The sequence below is a fragment of the Podospora pseudocomata genome (assembly GCF_035222375.1).
Source record: "Podospora pseudocomata strain CBS 415.72m chromosome 2 map unlocalized CBS415.72m_2, whole genome shotgun sequence".
Classification (NCBI taxonomy): domain Eukaryota; kingdom Fungi; phylum Ascomycota; class Sordariomycetes; order Sordariales; family Podosporaceae; genus Podospora; species Podospora pseudocomata.
This window is the reverse complement of record NW_026946365.1, coordinates 1,755,192-1,778,711: the sequence shown is the minus strand read 5'-3', so window position 1 is coordinate 1,778,711 and position 23,520 is coordinate 1,755,192. Positions and strand designations below refer to the sequence as shown.

At 51.5% G+C, this 23,520-nt stretch overlaps 5 protein-coding genes across 5 annotated transcripts; 2 read left to right on the top strand and 3 right to left on the bottom strand.

Annotated features, from left to right (window-relative positions):
- Positions 1-1,592: 1,592 nt before the first annotated feature.
- Positions 1,593-8,028, bottom strand: QC762_203960 (uncharacterized protein). Its single transcript, XM_062887288.1, has 5 exons — positions 7,570-8,028; positions 7,440-7,500; positions 5,870-7,381; positions 1,795-5,816; positions 1,593-1,774 (listed from the first exon to the last, which is right to left on the bottom strand). The coding sequence occupies exons 1-3, from the start codon at positions 7,714-7,716 to the stop codon at positions 6,393-6,395; spliced, it is 1,197 nt and encodes a 398-aa protein (XP_062747092.1). The 5' UTR covers positions 7,717-8,028; the 3' UTR covers positions 1,593-1,774; positions 1,795-5,816; positions 5,870-6,392.
- A 135-nt stretch (positions 8,029-8,163) lies between these two features.
- On the top strand, positions 8,164-11,718 carry QC762_203950 (uncharacterized protein). The gene is made up of 2 exons (XM_062887287.1): positions 8,164-9,218; positions 9,342-11,718. The coding sequence occupies exons 1-2, from the start codon at positions 9,123-9,125 to the stop codon at positions 10,887-10,889; spliced, it is 1,644 nt and encodes a 547-aa protein (XP_062747091.1). The 5' UTR covers positions 8,164-9,122; the 3' UTR covers positions 10,890-11,718.
- Positions 11,719-13,073: 1,355 nt separating this feature from the next.
- Positions 13,074-14,013, bottom strand: QC762_203940 (uncharacterized protein; the record flags this gene model as incomplete). The annotated part of the gene is given in 4 exon segments (XM_062887286.1): positions 13,074-13,132; positions 13,611-13,675; positions 13,734-13,910; positions 13,928-14,013. The coding sequence occupies 4 exon segments, from the start codon at positions 14,011-14,013 to the stop codon at positions 13,074-13,076; spliced, it is 387 nt and encodes a 128-aa protein (XP_062747090.1).
- A 2,785-nt stretch (positions 14,014-16,798) lies between these two features.
- On the top strand, positions 16,799-17,086 carry QC762_203930 (uncharacterized protein; the record flags this gene model as incomplete). Its single annotated transcript, XM_062887285.1, has 1 exon — positions 16,799-17,086. The coding sequence occupies one exon, from the start codon at positions 16,799-16,801 to the stop codon at positions 17,084-17,086; it is 288 nt and encodes a 95-aa protein (XP_062747089.1).
- Positions 17,087-21,398: 4,312 nt separating this feature from the next.
- Positions 21,399-23,438, bottom strand: PRI2 (DNA primase subunit pri2; the record flags this gene model as incomplete). Its single annotated transcript, XM_062887284.1, has 3 exons — positions 21,399-21,853; positions 22,051-22,658; positions 22,713-23,438. 3 exons carry the CDS (start codon positions 23,436-23,438, stop codon positions 21,676-21,678), a joined length of 1,512 nt encoding a protein of 503 aa, XP_062747088.1. The 3' UTR covers positions 21,399-21,675.
- Positions 23,439-23,520: the final 82 nt, after the last annotated feature.

The following is a 23,520-nucleotide window of genomic DNA, read 5'->3' as shown; positions in this document are numbered from 1 at the left end:
GAGGTAAGGCAGGTCGGCCAGCGGCTCAACCAGGCAAAAACAAAACCAAGGGAAAAAAGGAGACAATGCGGTGTTTTTTTTGGATGGGGGGGGTTGTGAGGTTGAGGTGGTGGTTGTGTGTGAGGAGGTGTAGAGGTGCAGCAGCGAGCGGGGATGGGGAGAGAGAAAGCGGTGTTGGGACGGGGGTTGCTGTATATGGGACGAGTGCTTTGGCTGGTGGAGCACCTGAACTACCCAGCACCAAGCAACCGTTGCTGCTCTGTCGTGGGGTGAAATGGACTGGAAGTGGATTTGTTGTCCCAAGTTCCTCGGTATGCGTGGGTAGACGTCGATGGCAAAAACAGTGGAAAACGGTCCAGAGAACAGGGTCGTGATTATCAGGGCCAGCCCAAGTGCCGACCTGGTTCTGGGCTCGGGTTGCTTGTTGTTGTGAGGTGGTGCGTGGTATGTGGTATGAGGTGATGGGGGAGCAAAGAAGGACAGGCGATGAAGTCACCTGCAAGCCGTTCTCTCCAGTGGGATGTGGCCAGCGGGGGGCCTGCTCTCGCTTCCTGCTTCCTGCTAGCTTCCTGCTTCACGCGTTGTCCTGCTTCTGCTCCTGTTTCTTCCCAGGTTCAACTGCACTGCACCAATGCTACTGAACTGGCAAGCAAAGATGAATCAATTGGGAGGATGGGGTGGGCAAGATGGAGATGTGGTAAAGAGTTCTCGCAGCCGGCTGCCCTCACTCGCCCTCTTCCTCTCTCTTGTTCCCCCGCTGTGGATTCCTCAGTCGGTCTGAGAGGGCGGGGGGGCGTGGACGATGCGGGAGGTTGTGGATACTGTGGGGATGGAAGGCTATTGGTTTGACAGGCACAATCTTCCCTCTTTCAGCTAGCGTCCGCTGACAACACCCGTCTCTTTTAAACTGTTTTGAACTCATCCGCAGCTCACCGGACGTCCCTTTCCTTCTGTCGGCTTCTGTCACCTCCCCATCTTTTCACTCGCCGCTAGCGGATGCACCTGTCTCAGTTGGGACTCGGCCTCTCTCAAAGACAACACAGCGTTCACCACGGCCTCACTCTGGAACTGTCATACATAATATTCCCCCAAGCCCAAGGTCCAAGCCTCCTCAGATCAGCACTATCCTCAGCTCCTTTCGTGTGAGACTAAGCAGCACAGCACCGAGAACGCGAGGCAACGAACACTTGACCTCATCTAGGTCTCTCCGAAGGCGCTCAAGAAGTTCCTCGGAGGAATCCCTACCCAGCTACCTATCGCCCGACCCTCGAACAACAATCCAGCCTCTCCGCCACCACCAAACCAGCCCAACCAACGGGCACGAACGGGCAACGGGTCTGCCGGAAAACGGGCTACTAACAACCGCCCGGAGCGGCCTCCTCAACTTCCCTTTCCCTATCACCGCTGAGGCACTGAGGCAAAGGCATACGCATTTTTGTCCAACACTTCCAGAATTTTTGCCCCCTTTCACTACACTATGGGAACTTCTTTGCCTCTTTGCAAGTTCCTATGAATGAATCATACTGTTCGGGATCCAAATGACACATTGAATCCCATTTCCCTCGAAGCCCAAGCCCCTTCTCAACAAGTGGCTGAGAAGTTCTATTTCTCCTGAAAAGTGGCAAACTCTCCGAGGCCCGACCAGACCAGACCCAGACCCGGTGCTTGAAAGATTCCCGTGTGTGTGCCTGAGTGCCTGAGCAAATGACAAAGACAGATTTTCAGATGACAGACACGTTGGAGGCGATAACCTTAACACCGATGCCTTCCCAACTCATGGTACAGCACGCTCACGACGCTTTGTCATGATGTTCATCCCGTTTATCGTCGCCTCTTATGGAGCTATTCCAGATCAACTCTTCCACCAAGTGATGCATTTCAACCCATCAGAATCTCCGTTTAAATCTTTGTCAGAGGAAATTTTTCCCCAAAGCAACATCGCCAAACCAGCGGTCGGCAGCGCGCTCGTTTCAACTTTTATGCAGCCCTCTTGCATCTTGCATACAACTCCCACATCCCAAGCATATCCTACACAACAGTAGTTCTAGCGGTGAGTCTCCTCAGTCGGCATCCTCCCCGGCGACCACCAGGTTTGTTTTATCTTTTTATTACCTCAATAAAACTCAGTGCAACAGAGAGAGAGGGTCCTTTCCAGATGTTTTTTTTGTTCTTTTCCTTCTCTTGGTTTGCGCAATACTCATCTCTCCCTTCCCTTCAAATCCCGAGAAATGTACCCGGTCCTTAGCCCTCAGTTTCTCTCATCCAATGCGCCCCAACCAAGTAAAAAGCGAGGCGATGAACGACAGCAGAAAAGCAAACGACGAATCAGCCTCGACCGCATAACATAACAGATACATAAGCAAGCAAGCAAAGCAGCAGAGCAAGCAACTACGCAAGCAATATTTGATATCTTGTCCTGTCCCTGTGGGCTGGGCTGGGCTGGGCCGAGCTGCTTGGTCTTGGGGGTTTGGGTTCGTTAACCTGCCAGCACCACCATCACCAGCCATGCCAACACATATCCACCTCCTTTTCCTGTCTGTCCAGTGACGCATACAGAAGAACCCAAAGCTAGATCGCATTCTCCTAAAATCAGATGCCCATTGAACAACACCCAACCCAGTGATCACGAGCAGAGCTAGCCAGAAGAAAAATTATTCTTCAGCAGCCAGCGTGTGGTTTCTTGTTGGCTTACAGCTCAAAACTCCACGTCTGCGGGGCAAATGACATGGTAGCTGTATGGCGCATCCATAGCTTCATTGAAACCAAAACCAAGCCCACCCCGCCGCCTTATCCTATGGCATGTCCTTTGTTGTCTAAAAGAGCCCCGTGAGAGCCTGACTTCAACTTTGGGTCTAAAACCCAGATATCGCGGTGTTCTTGATAGGTAATCTCCCACTCTCCCATAACTTCAACTGCCGCTATCAACCTTCCTCGTCGACACGAAACGGGGCTGTCGGTTGACTTGTCACATCTTTCTTTCCCCTGCTCTCAGAAAGCAAAAAAGTCCCAAAAGAACCCATTGATATCACAAAAAAACTGCATCTTGTGTGCTTCGGAGAAGCCATCAAGGTTAGGCCAGTCAGTGGTAGTGAGTAAGTAAGTACCTAGTGCGCCAGCGCATCGTGCCTTCTTGGCTTGACTGGATGCGAGGCAACTTGGCTGCAGGTCTGTGGGCTCCTCTCTCACCAACCAATTGCTGCTCTTCCATGGAGAATGCCCTGCAGTGAAAATGCAAAAAGACGAGCCGTCACAAAAACTGAATGCCCGAACCTGCCGGTTCCCAGCCCGTTACCACCCACTCAGCAGGCGTCTCCCCCACTGTGTGTGAGGCAAGACAACCGGCATGAAGCAGTGATAGGGAACCCCCTCCCCTCCTTTCGTGTTGCTTGGATTGACGAACCAGAAGCCAAGCGGTGCTACTAAGCAGGTCTTCAGCCAATTGGTTCCGGTCAAAAATTTTTGTCCCTCGTTACAGCCAGAGAGGAGATCAAAAAGGACTTGGGGAATTCGGCGCCAGTCGCGCAAACCCGTATCTATTAGCCGTGCTGGTAGATGTGCCTTGTTAGGATTGGACAGCAAACCTGCCGCGCAAAGGCAAGGTCCCGCCGGTACGTGTGATCGCTGCGGTTTTATCAAGCAAAAATCGACGTTAGTAGTCGAGTCTGCTGAGACGCTTCATCAACCATTCTCCGCTCTTCTCGTGCTCGTTTCTTGCTGGGCGCGGGGGGTTGAATCTGTAGTGTACCGATGTACATCCGTACCTCCTGTTGTTGACAGCCAACCATGGCCGGTCTTCCAAAGAGGCCATCATGAAAGCAGGTACGGGGCGCTGGCCTCAAAGGACCCGGTAGGCGGTGAGTGTGTGCATACATAACTCCCTCTCGTGCCTCCCTCACACCGCGAGGTTCTGCTCACCTCCATACATACACCACTCACGACTTGGACCTCACCCACACCACCCACCCTCTCGCCGTCGGGAGTTCGCAGTCGAAGACACCACTCAGGGCAGGCCGGCCAAGGAAAGGGCCAAGCAGATGCTGATGACGCGAGTTGGAGGGCCGCTTCTGACCATCCGATCCAGAGCCAGTGCCCCTCACTGGATGGTTGTCGCCAAAACTGACACCTACCCACGCTTCGGCCAATCGAGATGTGTGTGGTGTGCTATCAAAACACAACGAGACCCCAGTGGGAGGCGCCTTGGCTACCAATCATGACCCCTGAAAATCCGGAATCTGCAGATGGCAGCGGCATTCCAAGTGGGCCGTTTCGGTGGTCGCGGGGGGAGCGCCAGTCGATCGGACACTGCGGCTTGGAGAGAGGTTTTGGTGCCTGAGCTATGAGGCTTGACAGGATTCCGTCCTGAGCTGTCATGTGTGGATGAACATATCAAGATTCGCCCAGATCCTGCTTTTTTTTTTTGCACAGCAATGCGGTCATAGGTGTAACACTCTAAGCACTGATATCCCTCCCAAGAATGTCATCTGCTGTGTTTCGGCCTGCCCTGTGTCCCGGAGAGGTATATACGAGGTAGATCTGGTTTCCCAAAGAGAGAAACTGTCTCTTCCGGTGGTCGCTTTTGAGACTTGTTGGAGCTTCTGCAGCGCTCAGGAGACCGACAGCTCCTGTGACGAGTCAGCATGGGGAAGTGTGAACTTACCCCGCCAACCCGCACGACTTTACCCCTCCCTCCTCCCCATGCCCATGCCCATGCCCGCTCTTTTGACCAAGCAAAACACCCTTGTTAGGTAAGGACCTTAACTTCAGGGAGCTGACACCGAATAAACCTCGACGCGGGTGAGGTCCCTTACCGAAAGACTTTGTGTCACCCCAATGGTGAGAGCATAGTCCGGTACGGGAAGCACGGAACGTTTTGGGCGGTCAGGCTGACTGCTAATGGAGCGTCGATATGCCGTGCGTCCGTTGACCTCATGGCGGTGAGAACCAACCATGCGTTCGATATTTGCTGCCAATTGTGATGTTGATGGGCAGGCTGTGCACTGCACATCTGTCAGCAGCCTCCCAGCTCAGCATTTCTGGTATCCTCGTGCACAATGCGTCTTGGTCTGGTTCCCGAGGCACTTGTGCAGCATAGCGTTCTTGGAAAGCCCCATTGGACTGCAATGGTCCCCCACGACAAATAACGCAACTATCGTGCAGGAGCTGGAGCATCAGACGTTAATGCTCTCCGCGGTCTCATCCCCACCATCTGACCACTGTTGCCATGGCAAGCACTGGATGACTGGTCCCAAAAAGATGCAGAAGCGCTCGTCTAGGTGCCACATGGGACAGCTCGCGGTCTTGTGGCCCTCCAGACTCCTGCGGCTCTCGCTTTCTTTCCGATTAGCACCGCCGTTGCTTCTCCCTCTGCAGTATGTTTCTCCACAATTGGCAAAGAAGAGAGAGCACGCAGCCGAGACCGCAGCTGGCCTTGGCCAGCGCTTATTGGCTCTTGTACCTGCACTCGTGAGCCTCTGAGCTCGTGACCTGTCGACAACCTCAAGCCTGGATCTCACGAGGCAGTGACGGCTGCAAGCTGGGGTAAAAGCGGAAACGCTATGCGGGCCGTTGCTGACGGAGATGTCTGATGTTCAGCCCGCTTGTGAATTCTGGGGTCAGGCTGCGGATCCCCGGGTTCGAGGCATGTGCCACGCTCAAGGAGACATTGATCTTAGCAAGCCAGTTCGCCTGCTGAGGCTTGCCTATGTCTGGCCTCTCAGATATCGGAACATAGCCGGGTCGAGGAGCAACGAACAAAACTCCACTTGAGAACTACTCCATTCTTGTACGGAGTAGAAGGAGATGAGCCTGACCGAGCCCTGCCTCGCTCGGTCAACAGCTTGCAAAACGTCACAGTTGATTAAAAACATACCAAAACGTCACATGAGACGTTGCCTATTTGGATATATGCACGTACGCTCGTCGACGTGGTTTCAGCTGTGAATGTGTCCCAGTCGTTCAGTGACAACTATCGTAGCTTCGTCATGATGTCGAGGTTGACATCTTCCTCCATGCTTCCAAAGTCCACATATGGGCTGGACTATGGAGATGTTGTCCCAAGCATGCCACGTTGAGCACACTTGGTTCTGTGGGGAGCAACGGCAGGATCCTGGACGGGCAAAACGGTAGCGTATCGGATTCATAACCATGCGGTTGTTGGTTCATAGAGCGGGCCGAGCAGCTTGTTGGGTGGAGCAACAAGTGTCGGATCGAGTCTGTATTGATCTTCAGTGATGCTCCATCATGGTGGCCGTAGTCGGCGTTTCAACGGGTCCCAAGCCAGCTGTCTGTCGATGAGACCATACGTAGCTACCCAAATAGTCACGGAGAGTGATCTCTCAAGGAATGGAATCCGCTCTATTCGCCGTAGGCTGGCAGTATGCCGAGTCCTGGAACTACGTCCATACAGGCAGATCCGCATCAACGACAATTGGCTTGTTGTATCTCCTGCCACCCGTATGAGGCCAGTTCGTTGCCACGATAGCACAGTTGACTACGCAAGTCTCGCGTCGACCCGTGCGACTGGAGTTCAACTCTCGGCTTTTGGACGTTAGAGGCTGGACGTCATCCAAGGTGGGGAGCCCGGGGCCCAGCCCAGGACCAGGACCAAGGCCACGGGGCTGACCATCCGAGACCCGACACTCGGGATCCTGTCGGGATGATGAGGTGCATGAGACAGACGGTGCTCGGAGCAGACCATCACGTGGGCTGCCTCCTGATACATTCGTGGTAGTTTCGGCCGAGTTGCCAAAGGCAAGGGCGCGGTTGCCTCCACGAGGGGTCAAATCAACCAGACTGAGCTTGGCTGACTGAATATCTGGGTGGGGGTCATCCCAGTATTCCACGCCGGCTTCATGATATTGCTCGTTGGCAAATTCATCCCTTTCCGGCTCCCATCGCACTCGCTGAACACCCCTTCCCGGATGGACATGGCCACAAACATGAAGTCTTGGGCGGACTGTCGAGAGTCGTTTCTTCAAAAATTGACATCCAAGCGTGGAATCGCAGTTGCCTCGTGGTGGTGTATGTGTGACCAGGATATCGGTATCAAGTGGGATCTCTGACCAAAGGTTTACTGCTTCTTGGGAGACGAGGTCTGTAGATGTTTGCGTTCCCGAAGGATCTGGCTCCACACCGTTGCCATCGTATCCGAATGCCCACAGACCGTTCTTGGGACTGTAGGGAGAGCCAAAGACATTGAATTCGGTTCTTGGTCCTTTGGGGTTGGTGAGCCGGATTCTCGTGGAGCTATGACACAGGTATGTGATGGTAGGGCTCGATGTCAGAAGCTTGAGACACTCAGCCGTGTTCTGGGGTTTCTTGTTGTGGAAGCTTTGCCCATGATCTTGATAGAAGCCTTGATCCAGTGTTATATCATGGTTTCCTGACAGAGTCAGCCTTAATGCAAGAGAAATGCAGTCGTCGTGGCTGTCAATTCTCACCGGCAATCACAATCTTGACTTCAAAGTCGACCTTTTCTAACCACTGCACTGTTTTGGAAAGCTAGAAGGCACCGTTAGCAAACCATAAATGGTGCCCTTGAAGATTCAACAAAAGGAACGGTCTTGCTACCTCTGAATAGCTACCCTGGTTCGTCAAGTCGCCAGCATGAATCAGCACGTCACCTTTCGGTAGCTTGACAGTTGAATTATGAGTATCGCTGATACAAACAATTCGAGTACGCCTAGTTTGGCTGGGCAAAGACTGAGACGATGCCATGATATTGTTTGCTCTGTGCGGATGTGGCCAAGCAGGGCGAGGCTGCTTGTATGAACCTGGAAGCCGGGGTCAAGTGACAGAAAGAGAGAGCAATCAATGAAGTTGAATCTCGCTTGCGAATAAAGTTTGGATTGATAGGCAAGGCAAGAGCTTTTCAACGCTCCCATGTACCGTTTAACCAGCAAGAATGGCAAATTCGATGATTCTGAAAATGGCATGAAAGACAATCAATCACATGATGTTGAAGCTGTCGAGAACAAGGCAAAAAGGAACGGCGATGCTTGACTTGGCGGACATTACCGTCCAAGTCGAGCCCCAAGACGAGAAATGAATGAGTGAATGAGGCAATCGGCACGGACCATGGGTGGAATTGACCAATGGCATCAGGAAAGAAGATTAATGAGACTCCTTTTCGCTTGGGACCCTTCTCCAGCAAATGCGACCTTGGGACGAGTTTACCCCTGGATGGCCCAAGGGAATGGCAGTGCCTAGAGGAAATTGTCAATTGATACTTGCACCACGCGACGGACGGTCCATGTTGTTGATGTTCGTTTGACAGTTCACGTCAACGTCAACCCGTCAGTTTGTTGATGCCGCTGGACCCAAGGCTGCTCGTGGATTGGTTCATGCCCCTCTTTTTTTGTCTTTGGAGCGCATCGCATCCGTCCATTCTCTTGTTTCCATTCGGGCACATTGCTCGCTCCGCTGCTTTAATCAGACGACGACAACTATCGAACACTGACCCCGTTGATCTGTCAAAGGTAGCCACGCCGACGTTGAATAGGAACAGGGCCAAGGGGGGGAGAATCCAAATTCCGAGACCCGCAGACGCCAGGCTCCTCAAAAAAGTTTAGGTCCCGGTAGCTCGTTTCGTCAAAGGTTGAAGTGAGTGGTGCTCCGTGGAAGGCAACCCAGGACACCCACGACAAATCACACAACACCAAGACCATCTTCCAAGCAACCACACGACCTCCGCATCGTCTGCCTGCGCTTCCGCCCTTTTCCTTTGTCACGACCATCACGCGCGAACATTACCGCCGACCGCGCCGATTGAATCGATCAACCCGATCCGCGACGACAGCATCTAGAACATCGGAAACAGCCGCATGAGGAGTTCCGATCTGCGCTGCACTTGACGCTGTTGGCCAAGTTGGAGAGGCTGGGTGGCGCGGTGATACACTCGGCGCCCATTACACCCGCGCCGGCAGCTGTCAAGTGCTCTCTTCAACGACCTACACAATCTACACTTTTCTTTCTGTTTCCGGATCAAAAAAAATAGGCCCAGTTTTTGGCCCGGTGGTTTGGGTTCGCTGCCGCACCTGCCCCGTAATTTCCTGCCGAAAAGTCGACGACTGGTTTGTCGCCGTCGCCAACCGTCGGTTGAGTTGTCTTTGTCGGTGACAAATATGGCGGCAGTGTCGCAGACGACGACGGCATTCTCACCTTCTGCTGCCCATGACACTGGCTATCCGTGGGACCTTGCTGTGCCGGACGAAGCAGAGGTAAGAACAAAACCATCGACAGCATTTTCAAGCGGAGACGTGCCTTCCTCCCAACTTCCCTGTCCCCTGCCTCCCTTACCTTGAGGGAAAGCGCTCTTTTCTAACACTCGCGTCCCACTACAGAACGACCTTCACGACGGGAAGCGGCTTGTACATAACGAAAACGCCTACTCATCCCACCGACAGCCACTGGCCCCTCAGAATGGTAATTCTACTCTGCACTCTACCGCCACGGGCCTAGACTCGATTTCGCGAAAGTACGCCAACGGAGACGCTGGTTCCGATATGACTGCTTATGCCACCCAGAACCACCACAAGCAATCGAAACCCCGGAGTATTCAGGACCACCCCAGCTCTCTGGAGAGCACGGAAGCATTTGATAGCGACACGAGAGGGAATGGATCCGATGGTTTGCAGAGAACGGGGCCGAGGGACAGCACGCCGCCGATAGGACAAGAGGACAATTCGAAATGGATTCATCGGGACAAGTTGGCTCGGATTGAAAGTGAAGAGTTGCAAGCTGCTGGTATCTTTTTGCCACGCCAAAGGGACAGGGCAAGGTCGAAGAGTCAAAACAGGACACGGAGGGATCAGAGTCAGGACAAGCTGAACGGTTCAGGGAGGTCGATTGGTGGTACGGATAATGCCTCGAGATCTAGGAAAAACTCGGGGGCAACGACGACAGAACCCAAGACTCCAGATCTCAACGCGATTCCTAGTTGGGATCTTAGACGTCCAGAGGAAATTGTGGAAGAGGGTGACGGATATTGGGTGTCGACGGGTAGCGGCAAAAACACTTCGAAAATCCCCGTGGCAAAGGTCAGCCCGGTGCCCATTCCCAGCGAGCATATCGAACGAGACACTCTCTTGGCCAGGAAACGTGACGGTAGTCCCGGCGAGGACTCGATATCTTACTCCAGAACCCGAGGCAGAAGCGGTAGTAACGCAACCTCGCTTGGCAAACTGACACCGAGCGAGGGGACTGCTCAATCCACTAGCCAACCGAACAAGAGAACCGATCCATCTCCCAAGAAGCCTGCCGGGATTAGAAAACCAAAGGCTGCGAATGGGGCTGCCGGACGTCCCAAGACAAGAGGTGGGCCTAGTAAGGACTCGACTAGTAGCGGGACACGGCCATCCACGAGGTCTGCTGAGAGGGAGTTTTCCAGCAGTAGCAAGCCGATGGAAGGAGAACCACCCTGGATGATCTCTGCGTACCGGCCTGATCCTCGCTTGCCTCCGGACCAACAACTCTTGCCAACCGTAGCCAAGCGGCTAGCTCAAGAGAGGATGGAACGAGAGGGCAAGTTTGGAAATGTCTACGACAGAGAGTTTAGGCCACTCACCGACGAAGGGTTCTTGAAACCTCCAGAGAACATCGCGGGACAAGAAGAGAGGGACCCTGAAAAGGAAGCGCAGGATGAGGAGCAGGGTGACTGGCCGTTAAGGCCAGAAGTGAGGAGCCCTACGCTTGGAGGAAGAGCGAGCTCATATTCAACAATGCCCAAGATCTCAGACAAACCAACCATGAGTCCTCTACCAAGCCCACGGACGCCAGGACCACAACCACAGACCCAGCCTCAGCCGTCGTCGACAATCAAGGTACCGGAACCCCCTGAGGAGGATCCAGCACCAAAGAAGGGTGGTTGCGGCTGTTGCATTGTCATGTAGCAGTCATGGCAGTCTCAAACAATCCACCATATGGCTCACTCTACAGACCGTCTCTGTGGCTGCACCTTTTGGTATCACTTCTTCCAGTCCCTACCACCACCATCAGGCATTATCACCATCCTCTATTCGACACACTTGTTCCGCGAGAAGCCAGGGCCGACTAATGACGAGACGATTTTTGTTTTGCTTCAGGCGCATTCAGCAGTTGTATTTATCTATCAGGTGTTACCGTTCACCGCTGCTTGTTATTATTGTTTGTTGTTGTTGGCCTCTCTCGTCTGTTTTCTTTTGTCTTTCACAGCTCTTCATTTTTCGCACACACATCGACAACGAAGCACCGCCACACACGCGCAGACAACTCTCGCATACTCACAATCATCCGACCGAATCTCTTTTTTATTATCATACACAAGGCGAAATGTTGTGTGGAAGGCAGGGAAGGGGGTGGGGGGAGGAAATACTGTCTTTGCAGAGATACTACACACACTCTGACTGTTGGTTCTTTCGTCGTTGCTCTTTTCTCTCTCATGGCCATGTTTTTGTTTCAAATATTTTGAGAGAAAACCTGGTTGCTAGGGGAGTAGGAATTAATAACATGAAAAGAATCAAGCTCAAGAGAAAGGAGGAGATTGAGGTTTCTTCTCGGGTCAAACAGATTTCTGCTCACAAGATATCTCTCTCACACACAGTCTCTGACACAGACACAATGCCGTGGCCAGGTGCCGGCTGCTTGCTCTCTCTCACTCTCTCTCGCTCTCAAAATCATAGAAACACTTTTTAATCAGGAATAAATAGGGAAGGGAACCAATAATTCACGCTCCAACTCTAAATCTGTTGATGCGTTTCTACTTGTGGAAAATGTCAACGTAAATCACACGGCGACTTATTGGTATTTCCTTGTTTAAAGACCAAAGGCCTGGAGCTTTCCTCTCAGTATTCAAGTGAATTCATGATCAGGCAAAGAAGCTGTTGTGACAAAGACGGCACGCGTTCTACTGCGTGTCGTCCTCAGACTTCGATCCATCGTGACTGCAATGATCAATGAGCAGGGAAGATTCACCAGTGGCACAACCTTTTTTCTACGTCTACAACGCGCTATACCATCACACTTGAAGCTTAGAAGACCCAAGCGAGGGTGGTACTCTCTCACCTACTCCTTTTCCAAAGAAGTTTTACTAAGCAGTCACAACACAAGGCAGGCTTGGCAACTGCGATACCCAGGATCCCTTGTTACGTGCTATTCGGGTTTTCCGGGCTTGTCTCGTCACCGAGAAGGGCGCGAGCTTCAGCCCTGGTGTTGAGGCATTCACTAGAAGGCTTGGACCAATGTCGTAAAGAGCCCCAGACCCAGCTGTTGCTTACTGGTGTGTTAGTAGTTTATGAGTCAATAGATTAGCCAAGCTCGTTATGACAGCTCATGAGGTGATGTGTGGGATTTATATGTTCCACGTGGAACAATCTACAATTCCACATATATCTACTGACTACTTGTGTAGCAGTTGGTGAAGTCTTGGGGGTTGTGCCAAGCAGACTCTGACTAAAAACAGTGAACAGGTGGACCAGATATTACTATATCAGATGTTAGATCTATGCCTTTCACTCCCTCCATGTGGGATGCCATTGACGAAGCGAAGCTTACGAAAGCTACACTCTACCAGTTGAAGTCCTGACCACGTTTCTGGATCATTCTAGCCAAGCCATATGTAACTAGGGGGGTGGTGAGCTGGTTGAGGTCATAAGAGTATAAAGAATCCGAAGCTTCACTCCCTCCACGTGGGATAATGGTGGATGAGCACGGAGTTAAGCCAGTCTATGAGTCTACCAGTCAATATGAGTTCAGTCTACCCAAGCTCGCTGCTCTTTACTGACAACATGGGTTCTAGAATCTAGATCAAACCCCCAACCCACAAAGTGGTCCGACTACTCGGGTCCATTCACTCCTCCACGTGGAACAATGAACCAGTTCATCCTCCCTCAAGACCATCGTCACCCTCATGTCCCTCTCGACCCAAGGATGCAAAAATCCTTTCTCCTTCCCCAGATGTCCACATCCCTCTTTCGTTCCTGACCCAACAGCCCGGGCCAGATCTCACCTCTCTTCCGAAAGCATCCAGTCGCACGTTTGCCTTTGCAACCATGGCTTGACCTAAAAACCCTATCCCATCACGCATAATCAAAGAAACATTAATCAGTTCCGTCTGATATCCATCCCGCCTTGTTGTTGTCCCTGTCAAGTCCCGGCCCTGAAAAGTCCCGACGGAACGGTTGACAAATCAGACACACTCCCGTCCAGGGGGAACTTGGTGGAGAACTTTTCTCAAAGCCAAAATCCGAACCCGACATACTGGCACCATCCGTTCTTTGTCGAGTGGTGTCTTCAAGTTTCAGTTTCTTTAAACTCCCCTCTCCACATTCTTACGTACATGGAACTCCGTGCGCATTGCAAAATAACAAAAAAAAAAAAAAAAAAAAAACCCAAAAAAAAAAACCGGTTATAGGCCGGGTTTGTTTAAACCCGTCCCGTTGCTGCTTCAACTTGGATTGGTAAGAAACTTTGCTAATTCTCTCTGCCGGCGAAACTAAAAAAGAGCCTTTTGTCTTTGTCTGATGGCGCGAGAGCAAGACGTCTTCTTACCAAATACTTGATGATCTAATCTACCGACTGAGAGATGGCTTGTGGCCGGTCGGTCGGTCACTAATGCCACGCCCACTTGTGCTTACAAGGATAGTTCAGATCAGGGGGAGATTCTACGATGCGAGTGTTGGGAGAACTTGAAGATCTTTGCCTGTTGTAAATATAAATGAGCCGGGAGATTGACACGATTTGCAGGTGGCGAGAGGAACCATAAGATTTGTTGTACGCCTGGTCGGATCGATATCGGGTCGGTCATCGACCATGTCTGTAAATTTAAGGCGGCAGGTAGAACCAGATTGTGTTGGGATTGGTTACGAGATATAGTTTGAAAGTTCGATGTCGGTTCATTCCTCGATGGCCGTGGGTGGGTTTTATGTAGGTAGACACTCCATCAGATACAAACCGCGCGTGCGTCACACCCCATGATTCGATGTTGGCTGCTAGTTGGGGTGGTATGGATACTGTGGTGGCAGGCAGAGAAGCAGACATTGGTGTGTGTGTCGAGTGTCGAGAAGCACTGGGTCGGATCAGCCAGTCCGGTGGAAAGCCAAAAGTCAGAGAGGGGCAAAGGCATCGAGATGCAGCGGACGGACGGTGTTTTAAGCTTTTTGTTATTTATGTAGGTAAGCAGTCTTGGAGATCCTCCTCATCGAGATCTCTCCTGTTATCGATCTCGATGGCACGCCAGCACGGCGAGGTCCTCGCCTCTGATTGATTGATTGATGGACACCAAACACGCGCCACACCTGCAAGTTATATCAGCCGAGCATGTCACCACGGTGAGGAGGGGCGATCGGAGGCCATGGTCAGCCATCGGGCATGGCATTTTGATGGTGAAGTATGGGCATTGGACAAAAGTGATCACATTGATGGCTTGCATGGTTGCGGAGGCTACCTTCCTGATACCCCGCTCCCCATCTTATCTTGGGGCATTATCAGAGTCACCATCACCACCGAATAGTTGACACACACAAGTAGGCTCCCATATCATATCATAGATTATGCCTTGAAAGATGGTCATTACGCTTTTAAAGATAGTTAATAGGCCTTCAAAGATGTTTGGAAGACCTATTAATTTGCTTTTTGAAGTATGGCCTATAAAATAATATATGTTACCTCACTTTTACTGTGTCGATTAATTTGTGGGCAGGGTGTCAGCCTGCCTTCACGCCCTCCAACGTCGCAAGCCTACCCAGTAGGGCCCTGCCAAGCTGAAGTAGGGTGTTAGTTCACAGTTGGAGAAAACTCGGGTGGATTCGAGAATCAGGAGAGTGAGAAAGGAAGTTTGTGTGACTGTGTGCGTGATTCTGTTTTGGATAGATCGATCGGTCTCGAACGCACAACCCAAGCTCTCAGTCTCCGCCAGATGGAAGGGCCGCAGGATTCCAGAACGTTGACAACCTGAAAGGGCGGGCCCGTAAGGATACCGTAACAGGGCAGAAACAGGGCGGGAATTGACCGCGAGCTGGAGGGGTTGAGCCCGATTTTGATGGAGCAGTTTCAAGGGTAAATTGTGTAGCCAAAACAAGAGCTGCGAGTGAGCGGCATCGGCGAAATATGGCATTTCCAAAGAAGTCGATAGGGAAATCGTGGAAATGCTGTAATAATGATGCTCTGCCTTGAATTTGCGAATTCGTGGTGGGCAAGCTGGCTTTCAGCCCAACCAGCTTCTTTCGAGTGGGTCTGAATCTTGAAACGGTCCGCATCTGGCGGGGATTAAGGTTGGTCAGGGGCAGCGACCCCGCTCAAGACGCAAGCCTTTTTGGTGGCAGAAAACGCACAAACATTGGTGAAGAGACAATGCTTTCTTGTATCGGGGTCCTAAATTGCCTCTGTTTGAACTGTTGTTTGAGGAAGGGAGTCATCCACAGATGCATTCTCATTCCGATGTATTAGGTGTAGCAGATACTCCTTGCGTGTGTTGCTGCGAATGGCCACCATCAGTGGTCAGGAGCTTTTCTGCCAACAGGACGACAGGAGCAGTATCAAAGAAGACGTCTGTGAGAGCTGGAGATGAGTGGAGATAAGAGTAAATGGTGAATGTTTCAGGTTCCTGATGTTTAATTGACGGTACAATACACAGTACAAACGGCGACCTCGGACAAGTCGGCATCAACCTGGCCGAGAAAAAGAGGGTGGAATGTTTTCGGAGGTTCGCCATTGTTCTAAGCAGAGCCGAACACCGGGTGAGGGCCGCACCCACCACGCATGAAGCTTCATTCTTTTAACTGGATTTTCTCTTGGCACAGAGATTTCAACAGCCCCAACCCTCACAATGTGTCGTGAATTTGGTAATTTTCCACTTGGCTGCTGGGGATTAGGTAACCGGAGCGACCTCAGGCACAGCACGTGAGAGGTTGTTTTTCTAACACTGCGCTGCTAGTGGCAGGCGACTTTCCAGCGTGGATCCTGCCGCTGCGTTCAAGGGCAAGCCGCGTGTCTGGGCAGTGCGATCGGGCTTTGAAAGAGAGATCGTGGTCTGGATTGGCAGGTAATATGCACAAACCCGAGTCCAGACCAGAGCAGAGCACGCAATCCTTCGTCTGGACAACACCGGACATCCTGCTCTGACACCTGCGGATGGCTCTTTGTGGCGAGCGGAAATAAGACTCCAGCAGCAACACTTCCATAACGTTTGGTTGATGCAGTCCGTCACACCTTCAAACGGCGCCGCTGCTTGCACCGAGAGATAAGAGACGGACGGACGAAACTTGAGCATGCCCAGCTTCAGCCTCGGGCCATTGATTCACAGTTTGTTTGTCTGCTGCAGCATATGGGTCATACGTGTGTCCACGAAAGTAGGACTTTTTGGTAGGACAACCCGCTGATCAAGAAACCATTCATGTAACGGGGCGTAAAGTTTAAGCCAAGAGCCAAGAGCAGGGCGTTCTGTGTGACTTACAACGGGCTACCTGGTGTCGCTGTAGCGTAGCCAGAAACGCACACCCCCTCCCCTGCTCCCGTCCCTGGCAAGCTTGAGCTTTTCTCCCACACCCCAAATCCAGGCTCCTGTTGGTTGGACCCAGCCAGACGAATAAAGTCTTGGTCTGGCCCAGTCCATCCCTTTTACCCACATCTCGCTCTCACTCTCCAACATCATAAAGGCACACACACTCCCCTCACCAACTCTCCTCCTCACCCCAAAGATACCAAAAATAAACATTCAACACTGGCCTCAACCCAAGTCAGTTTCTTATCCGATGGTCGAGCTCCTCTCTGGTCTCGACAAACAACAGCCAGTTTAATCGCCGCTACTACGAACGACTCAGACACTATGTCGTCTTACCGTCCAAAGGCACCATACAGCTCCCTCTCCGGCTCCTCATCATCATCCTACTCCGCTTCGGATTCAGACCTCTCCAGCTCCAGCTCACGATCCTCAGTACGACACAGCATGGATTCCACACAGCGCCCCGTACAGGTCTCCGTCATCCGCTGCTTGCGATGTGCGCGTGCCGAAGAGTTGACCAGCACCGACGACCCCAACAGCTCTGGAATGGTCCAAATCGGTACCAACATCTACTATTGCAACAGATGCGCCAAGATGGTTGGCTACACGTGAACTACAAACCTCTAGAAGCGACATGCCAAAAAAAACCTCACGGACTCGCTTTGCTCGTCAACGCCGACATCTTCCACCAGACGCAGGCAGAAGCTGAGATGTGAGAGTTTTTGATCACATCTCAAGAGTTCTGTCAGCGCACCGGCAATGCCGGGCTAGTGGTTCCTCTTCGGCTCGGGTTTACACCAGCAACGCTCATATATCGAAGCGACAGCCTTGCTCTCAGCCGCCAATTCTCACCAATCATGACCTGCACAAACCACCTTATACGGACAGTCCTGGCCAAATCGATGCCCTTCGTTGCAGGCCACGAAGAGCTCGTCTAATAATTCGCCAACCAACAGCTACACGGCACATTATCGATCTTGCTCGCACATTTCCATGTTTTTCAGGGTCTCGACCAGCAAGACCCTGAGATCCAGATCGACATAGCCCGTCCTTTGCTGCCAGGTTCAGGACAGCCCCATGGGCGCGCAACTCTTGTCAATTCTCCAAATCAACACAAAGCGACAGCTTGTGTCGCAAGGTGTTCATCATTGTGCAGCAAGCTGCAGCGGGAGGTCACGACGTGATTGGCCAGTCGCTTGCGTGTCATTCAGAAAACGGCTTTTCCACCAATGGTCAGACTGCAAAACGCACCCCTGTCTATCGCCAAGCGAAGCTCTGACGTAGACGTGCTCCAGCCTTCGCGCCGGCTGAAGTCGTCATCAGGAGGGGGCAGATGCAACCGACACCCGCTTTCATGCAATCTACTGAGGGCTTTTTACCCTTTTTCATACTACTTCATTTTTTCTGGATTATTCACCGAGCTTGTCATCATCATCATCATCATCATCGAGCGCGGCGTTTGGGTTTCTTCTTGGGCGGAAACGGATGGGAAATCGGGATATGGGAATTCTGGAATCATGGGATCATGGGAGGGTTATTTGGTCAATCAAAAGGGAAGGGAATGTTACACGCATGGGTGGATAATTATCCTAGGATTTAAGAGATACCCACAGAGAATATTCAAGGTTTCTTTACGAGATCGAGATCATGAATATACACAACAAAGATACTCAACTCACTGCTATTCCTGAGAGCTGCTTCCTGTAAATGTTTATGGTTCTAGCTGTACAATGCGTGGTGTGGTCGGTATGGAGATAGCCCCCGCGGCCTAAAGTAGCACAGAAAACCAGGGCAGGTCCCGCACCGAGTGCAGCACGGGGCGGGCTACCGAGACGAGCAAGTGAGAAGAGAGGTTGCTGTGCCAGTTGTTCTGTTGTAACGGCTTCATTGGACACACACTTGCAGATGTTTAAGACCCCAAGTCTCATCCAGTGGAATAAGCCGCTGCAAGAAGAGCTTACTTCCCTGCTTTTGAAGCTGTTGCAGCTTGCAGCTTTCAACAGCTCAACCAGCCCCTCCTGTATGCACACAGCCAGTTCTATCATTGGAAACCACAAAAATTCTCCGCGGTGCAGACACGAGTTACAATGCATGTCGCCTGAAGCTATGAAGAGGAGATGATCAACAATCATATCATCAACAGTGCCAAATCACCCACTGACTGACAGTGACATATGCCTGATAGACAATCCTCGATAGTGTCAAGACTCTTTAGATGGCTAAAAGACAAACATCTTCGGCACTTGATACCCACATTTGCAGCAAAGAGCGAGACAACATTCTCGGCTCGCTTGGCAGGGACAGCTTGGTCCATAACTCGTCGACGATGACGTCCATCGGGATTCACGGAAGAGCCCATCCAACAACACAAGCGGGACCAGCTCCGGCAACAGGAGCCAACAGAAAAGGGTCTTCTTCTGCTCACCTTCGGAGATTATCTCAACCCTGCGTCAGTTGAGCTATTATCCTCCCACTGCACATACCCAGGGTCCTGCTCTGCTGGAACTCTTGTTCCCCAACGACGATAATGACATATCACCGACTCTGACCGACCCACCCGCTGCATATGACCTCATGCTGCGTTTTCCGGCCCTTACGCACCTTGTCAACCTGCATCGCCGTTGCTGTGAGGTAGATAGATGTACGACACACAACCGGCACCTCCAATAGGCGCAGGATTCCGGGAGGCTCTCCGAGAACAATAAGGTGACTCGCGCCTGCGATTCCTTGTGAAGATCACATTGAACAACCGCCCCCCTCCCCGCTCTCGACATGATATTGCGGAGACAAGGAACCACAACGCGTCAGGCTGATATCGGGGTTTGCTGCAACACAACACAAACCCCTGGTGCCCAAGTATTGATGAAATGGTATATCCGCTCGGAGTTGAAGGGAGTCCTGTAGCCAAATGACGCAGCCATGGTCTCTGTTTCTTCATATCTGAAGGCATCGTCACTTTTTTCTCTTTCCCTAGTGTACCGATGACATAGCGATGATGATGGCATCAAAACTAACCCCAATCCAGAACCAGCCCAAGCCTAAGCCACAACCTCACGTGACAGCACATAATACACACTCCAATTTCGCGGAAAGGGAGCTTATCAAGAACAAAGAGACTCACGGATCTAATTCCGCCATCTTTTTCTTCTCCCTCCCATGGTTGAATAAAACCCCCTCCCGCTCCCAGGCACCTCGCCGAGCAGTCACCGAAAGGAAACAAAAGAAACAGAACGTGACATGTTTTGCCGGTTCGGACCGATCTCACACTTTGATGTCCGATCTGGGAATACCATCTTTTTTTGCCTTGTCTGGATGTCTGCCGTGACAACTGCCTGATGACAGCCGTTGAGAGTGCGGGGGAGGAGTGAAGTGAGAGGAACAAGCTTTTTGGCAAGTTGGCAGCAGGGGACAAGGTGGACAATGAAAGAAGGCCAGGGCGGAGGATTTTCTCCGCCCACTTTTCCTTTCCCAGTCAAGGCTCGGATACCAGAGAGGGGAAGCATCGTGAAAATTAATTCCAAGGGCGATTAGTTCTGTGAATGAAAAGGAAAGATGAAGTTTATGTAAAATCGAAACCACAAGAATATTCCTGTCTCGTTGGGCCAGCGGGGAGAATCAACCCCAACCCTGGGATGATCCGTAGCCAAGAGGTTCTGGAACCTTTTTGCTCTCCCAAAAAATTATTTGAAATTCTGGACTCGACACATCTCGGCGCTACGTTTGCGAAACATATGAATAAAAGGCGAGAGAGATAAAGCATCACGGGGAATCACGGGCAGTTTAGGATGTCGTCTGACAATCAGTTCATCAAGAAGCAAAAGAACAAATAGACCAGAATATTATTTCGCTCGCCAAAAAGAAAAACAGGCTTTTTTTTACCTTTTTGGACCTGCATTGCATGGAGAACAGACAAGACCCAAGCACCTTACCTCTTCGGCCCCTCGGGATGCACCTCTCTCTGGTTTTAAAACGGGCTGGCTGGACGGGCAGCAGTTTTTGAGGCTTTCCATCCTTCCCGTTCCAGGAACGGAAGGGATCTACGGTGTCTTTTTTTCTTTGGTGATGCATTTATTGAAGTCCTTCCCCCGAGTTGTGAATAACTAACTGCATGAAACGGGAATGGTTCCTTTGTGTGAGGTGCGGGTCGGTGACAGATAGGTAGTGTATGAGAATGGCAAACACACACACCCACACCCACACCCTCTTCTCGGTCTTCGGGGCTTGTTCATGGCTTTCACTGCCCCATGGACAGCTGTACTGTACCAGGCTCAGTCATGCTGCTACTACCTGCATCCTTCAGGTTATTACTACCCCAACAGTCAATGATGCATGCCTTCTCCTACCGCCGAAGGGGTGTAGGTGGTGTTTTGTACTCTCGGGCACCTGCATTTATGACACGAGCATACCGCCTCACGGAAAGACACACACTACAGGCTCGGGGCAGACACGCCGACGGGGTGGTGGCATTTCCTTTGACGGGACACAAATATCTCTTGGTAACGGATACAGTCGGGTAGTACACCCCACGCTGTCTGGGAACGGAGTTAGGCTTCTAGACTTGTTGCGAGAGGGGCCTAGAACGTCTCGCCAATCATTCTCAGGTACCAACCACAACAGGGGGTAGAGGTGGCAGGTTAGGGTTTACAAAGGCTTTGATGCCTTATATGCTACACTACATTACACAAGACAGCACCAAACCTAGACTACTATATCCGCGGCCGAATATACCGCTGAAAGATCTAGATCTCTCAATGACGGGTGGGGTGCGTTATCTTTGTGTGTGTGAATGTAGGTTAGTCAATTTCCCGACGAGGTGACATTTGGGATGGTCACTTGATGAGAATGGACAGACGCCTTGGGATAACGTTCCATCTTCACAAGAAGAAAGCGAAAAAGATATCACATCTGGATGGTCGGTGGTGTGTCACCTTCTCGATTGGATGAATTCCAGGTCTTGTGTTCAAGACAAAGGCAGAAAGAATAGGGGACCGAGACAGTCAGAAAATAAGGGACTGAGACCTAACCACAGCCTGATTTGTTCGTATCCCGTCTGACAGAGAGGAACTGACTGTTGTATAACCTCAAACCTCACCGCCGACTTCTAGGTAAGTCATACATCATGTGGAAAATTACCAGGTGTTTCCTTCTTACAACGGCCATCACTATCCTATCCTATCCTTATTTGTGATTTGTACAACCTCTCAACCCTCCATCTTTACATCGCCGTCCCCTTCCTTTTTCATTTTGCCCAGATTCTTCAACAAATAACTCCTCTTGAAGTACTCATTAGGATGCACAATCGTCTCCAACTGCGCAGCCGTCATGATACCCTCGTCCTTTGCCCTCCTGAGCTCGTTCTTGTGAACGTATTCAAATACCCTAGTAGTCAAAAGAATGTCAGCAATCTAGACCACCCCTCGTACGATACACAACAAGTAAATATGCAGGGTCCTTGTTTCACAACATGAACCAGTCCCCATCCCCATCTAGCCAAGACATCTGGACCTTCTAGACCTTCCCCCCCCAAGGTCCAACGATGCAAACCAACACACAACATAAACAGATCCAGAACATACCTATTACAAGCCATATGAAACTTCTGCTTCTGCTTATCCTCCCTCACCCCCTGCAGCACCCCCTTATCACTAATCCCCACCCCCTCCAGCAGCGTCATCAAATTCTGCTCGTCAAAATGCCTGTACGGACACCCATGCGCCTCCCCGTTACCGGGAGCATGCTCCGTTAGGATCTTCTGACAACTGTACGGACTGTAGCCCCCGCTTCTCCTGTTGGAGTCACCGCCTACATCACCGTAGACATGACGGACGTTGTACCGGTATCCCTTGTTGAACTCGTCGTCGGTCATCTTGTTGAAGGAGGACCGCCAGAAGACAAGACACTCCTCGAGGTTTAGACCGATGCCCTTGAGGAAGAGGGTGTATTGGAGGCGGCCAAAGTGACGGAGCTTGGAGTCGCGGCGGAGGGTGCGGTGGAGGTGGGCCATGCACATGGGGAAATGTTGGGAGAGGTTGTCGATGTTGCGGGCGGAGATCTCGGCGCCTTCGATGGCCGAGGAGGAGTTGGTGTAGACTGAGTCCGGGGCGATGAAGTTTTTGGAGAGGTGGTTCAGGATAGGGGTGAGGCGATCATCTTCGTCGAGGCGGGGGAGGGCGCGGGCTGTGAGCTGGGGAGAGTTAATTTAGGTATATGAGGGGGGGTTGGGAAAAGGGGTGTTTACCTCCAACGACGTCTCCAGACGGGCGTTAAACTCCGTCATGACCATACTCTGCTGCTCCCTCGATGGGACATAGGCTTTCCCCCTTTTGACAAACACCTTTCTGTGCTCGATCAAATCAGGGACTCTTTCCCAGTCTACCTTTGACCACTCCTCATCCTGCACCGTCGGTTGCCCTCTCTTGCCGGAGAACCCAACTGTAGCTGCCAGCTCGGCGGCAAGTTCCGTTTTCTCCTCCTCCGAGACTGGTTCCCAATCAAGATTCAGCGTGCGCACAAAAGCGTTGCGCTCCTTCATGTCATCGCCCTGGAAGCGCAATCTGAAAAGCATCGATTCGACACGAGTAAACCGACGGCGCAAGTCCTCCGTTGAAGAGAACGCAAGACGAAGAATAAAATGGCTGTAGTGATCTTTTTGCCTCTGGGCGAACAGCTGGGAGTGGTTCGAGCTATTGTTATCAAGAGGGAGGTATTTCTTGAGTAGTGGTTCCATGTGCGCCGCTGTTTCCGCCGGTGTCTTGTTCCTGAACGAGCAAGCCTCGAGCTCGGCAAGAATCCTTAGTCTGTCGATAGCCCATTGTTCAAACTGCTCGAGAGTAATATCTGCTGTTGGAGGGGTGGTGTAGAAGTTGAGGCGGTGGGGGTATTGTTGCGGCTGGTAAGTTGCCTCGGCGAACTGCTTCTTGCGATGGTCGACGACATTGCGCCTCTTGGCGTCGATACGGTTCATTGTGGTTGATTGTACAGCGCAACTTCAAGACTGATTGCTCAAAAACCACGAGCGTATGTTGCAGGTGTGTTTCGTGGAGTTG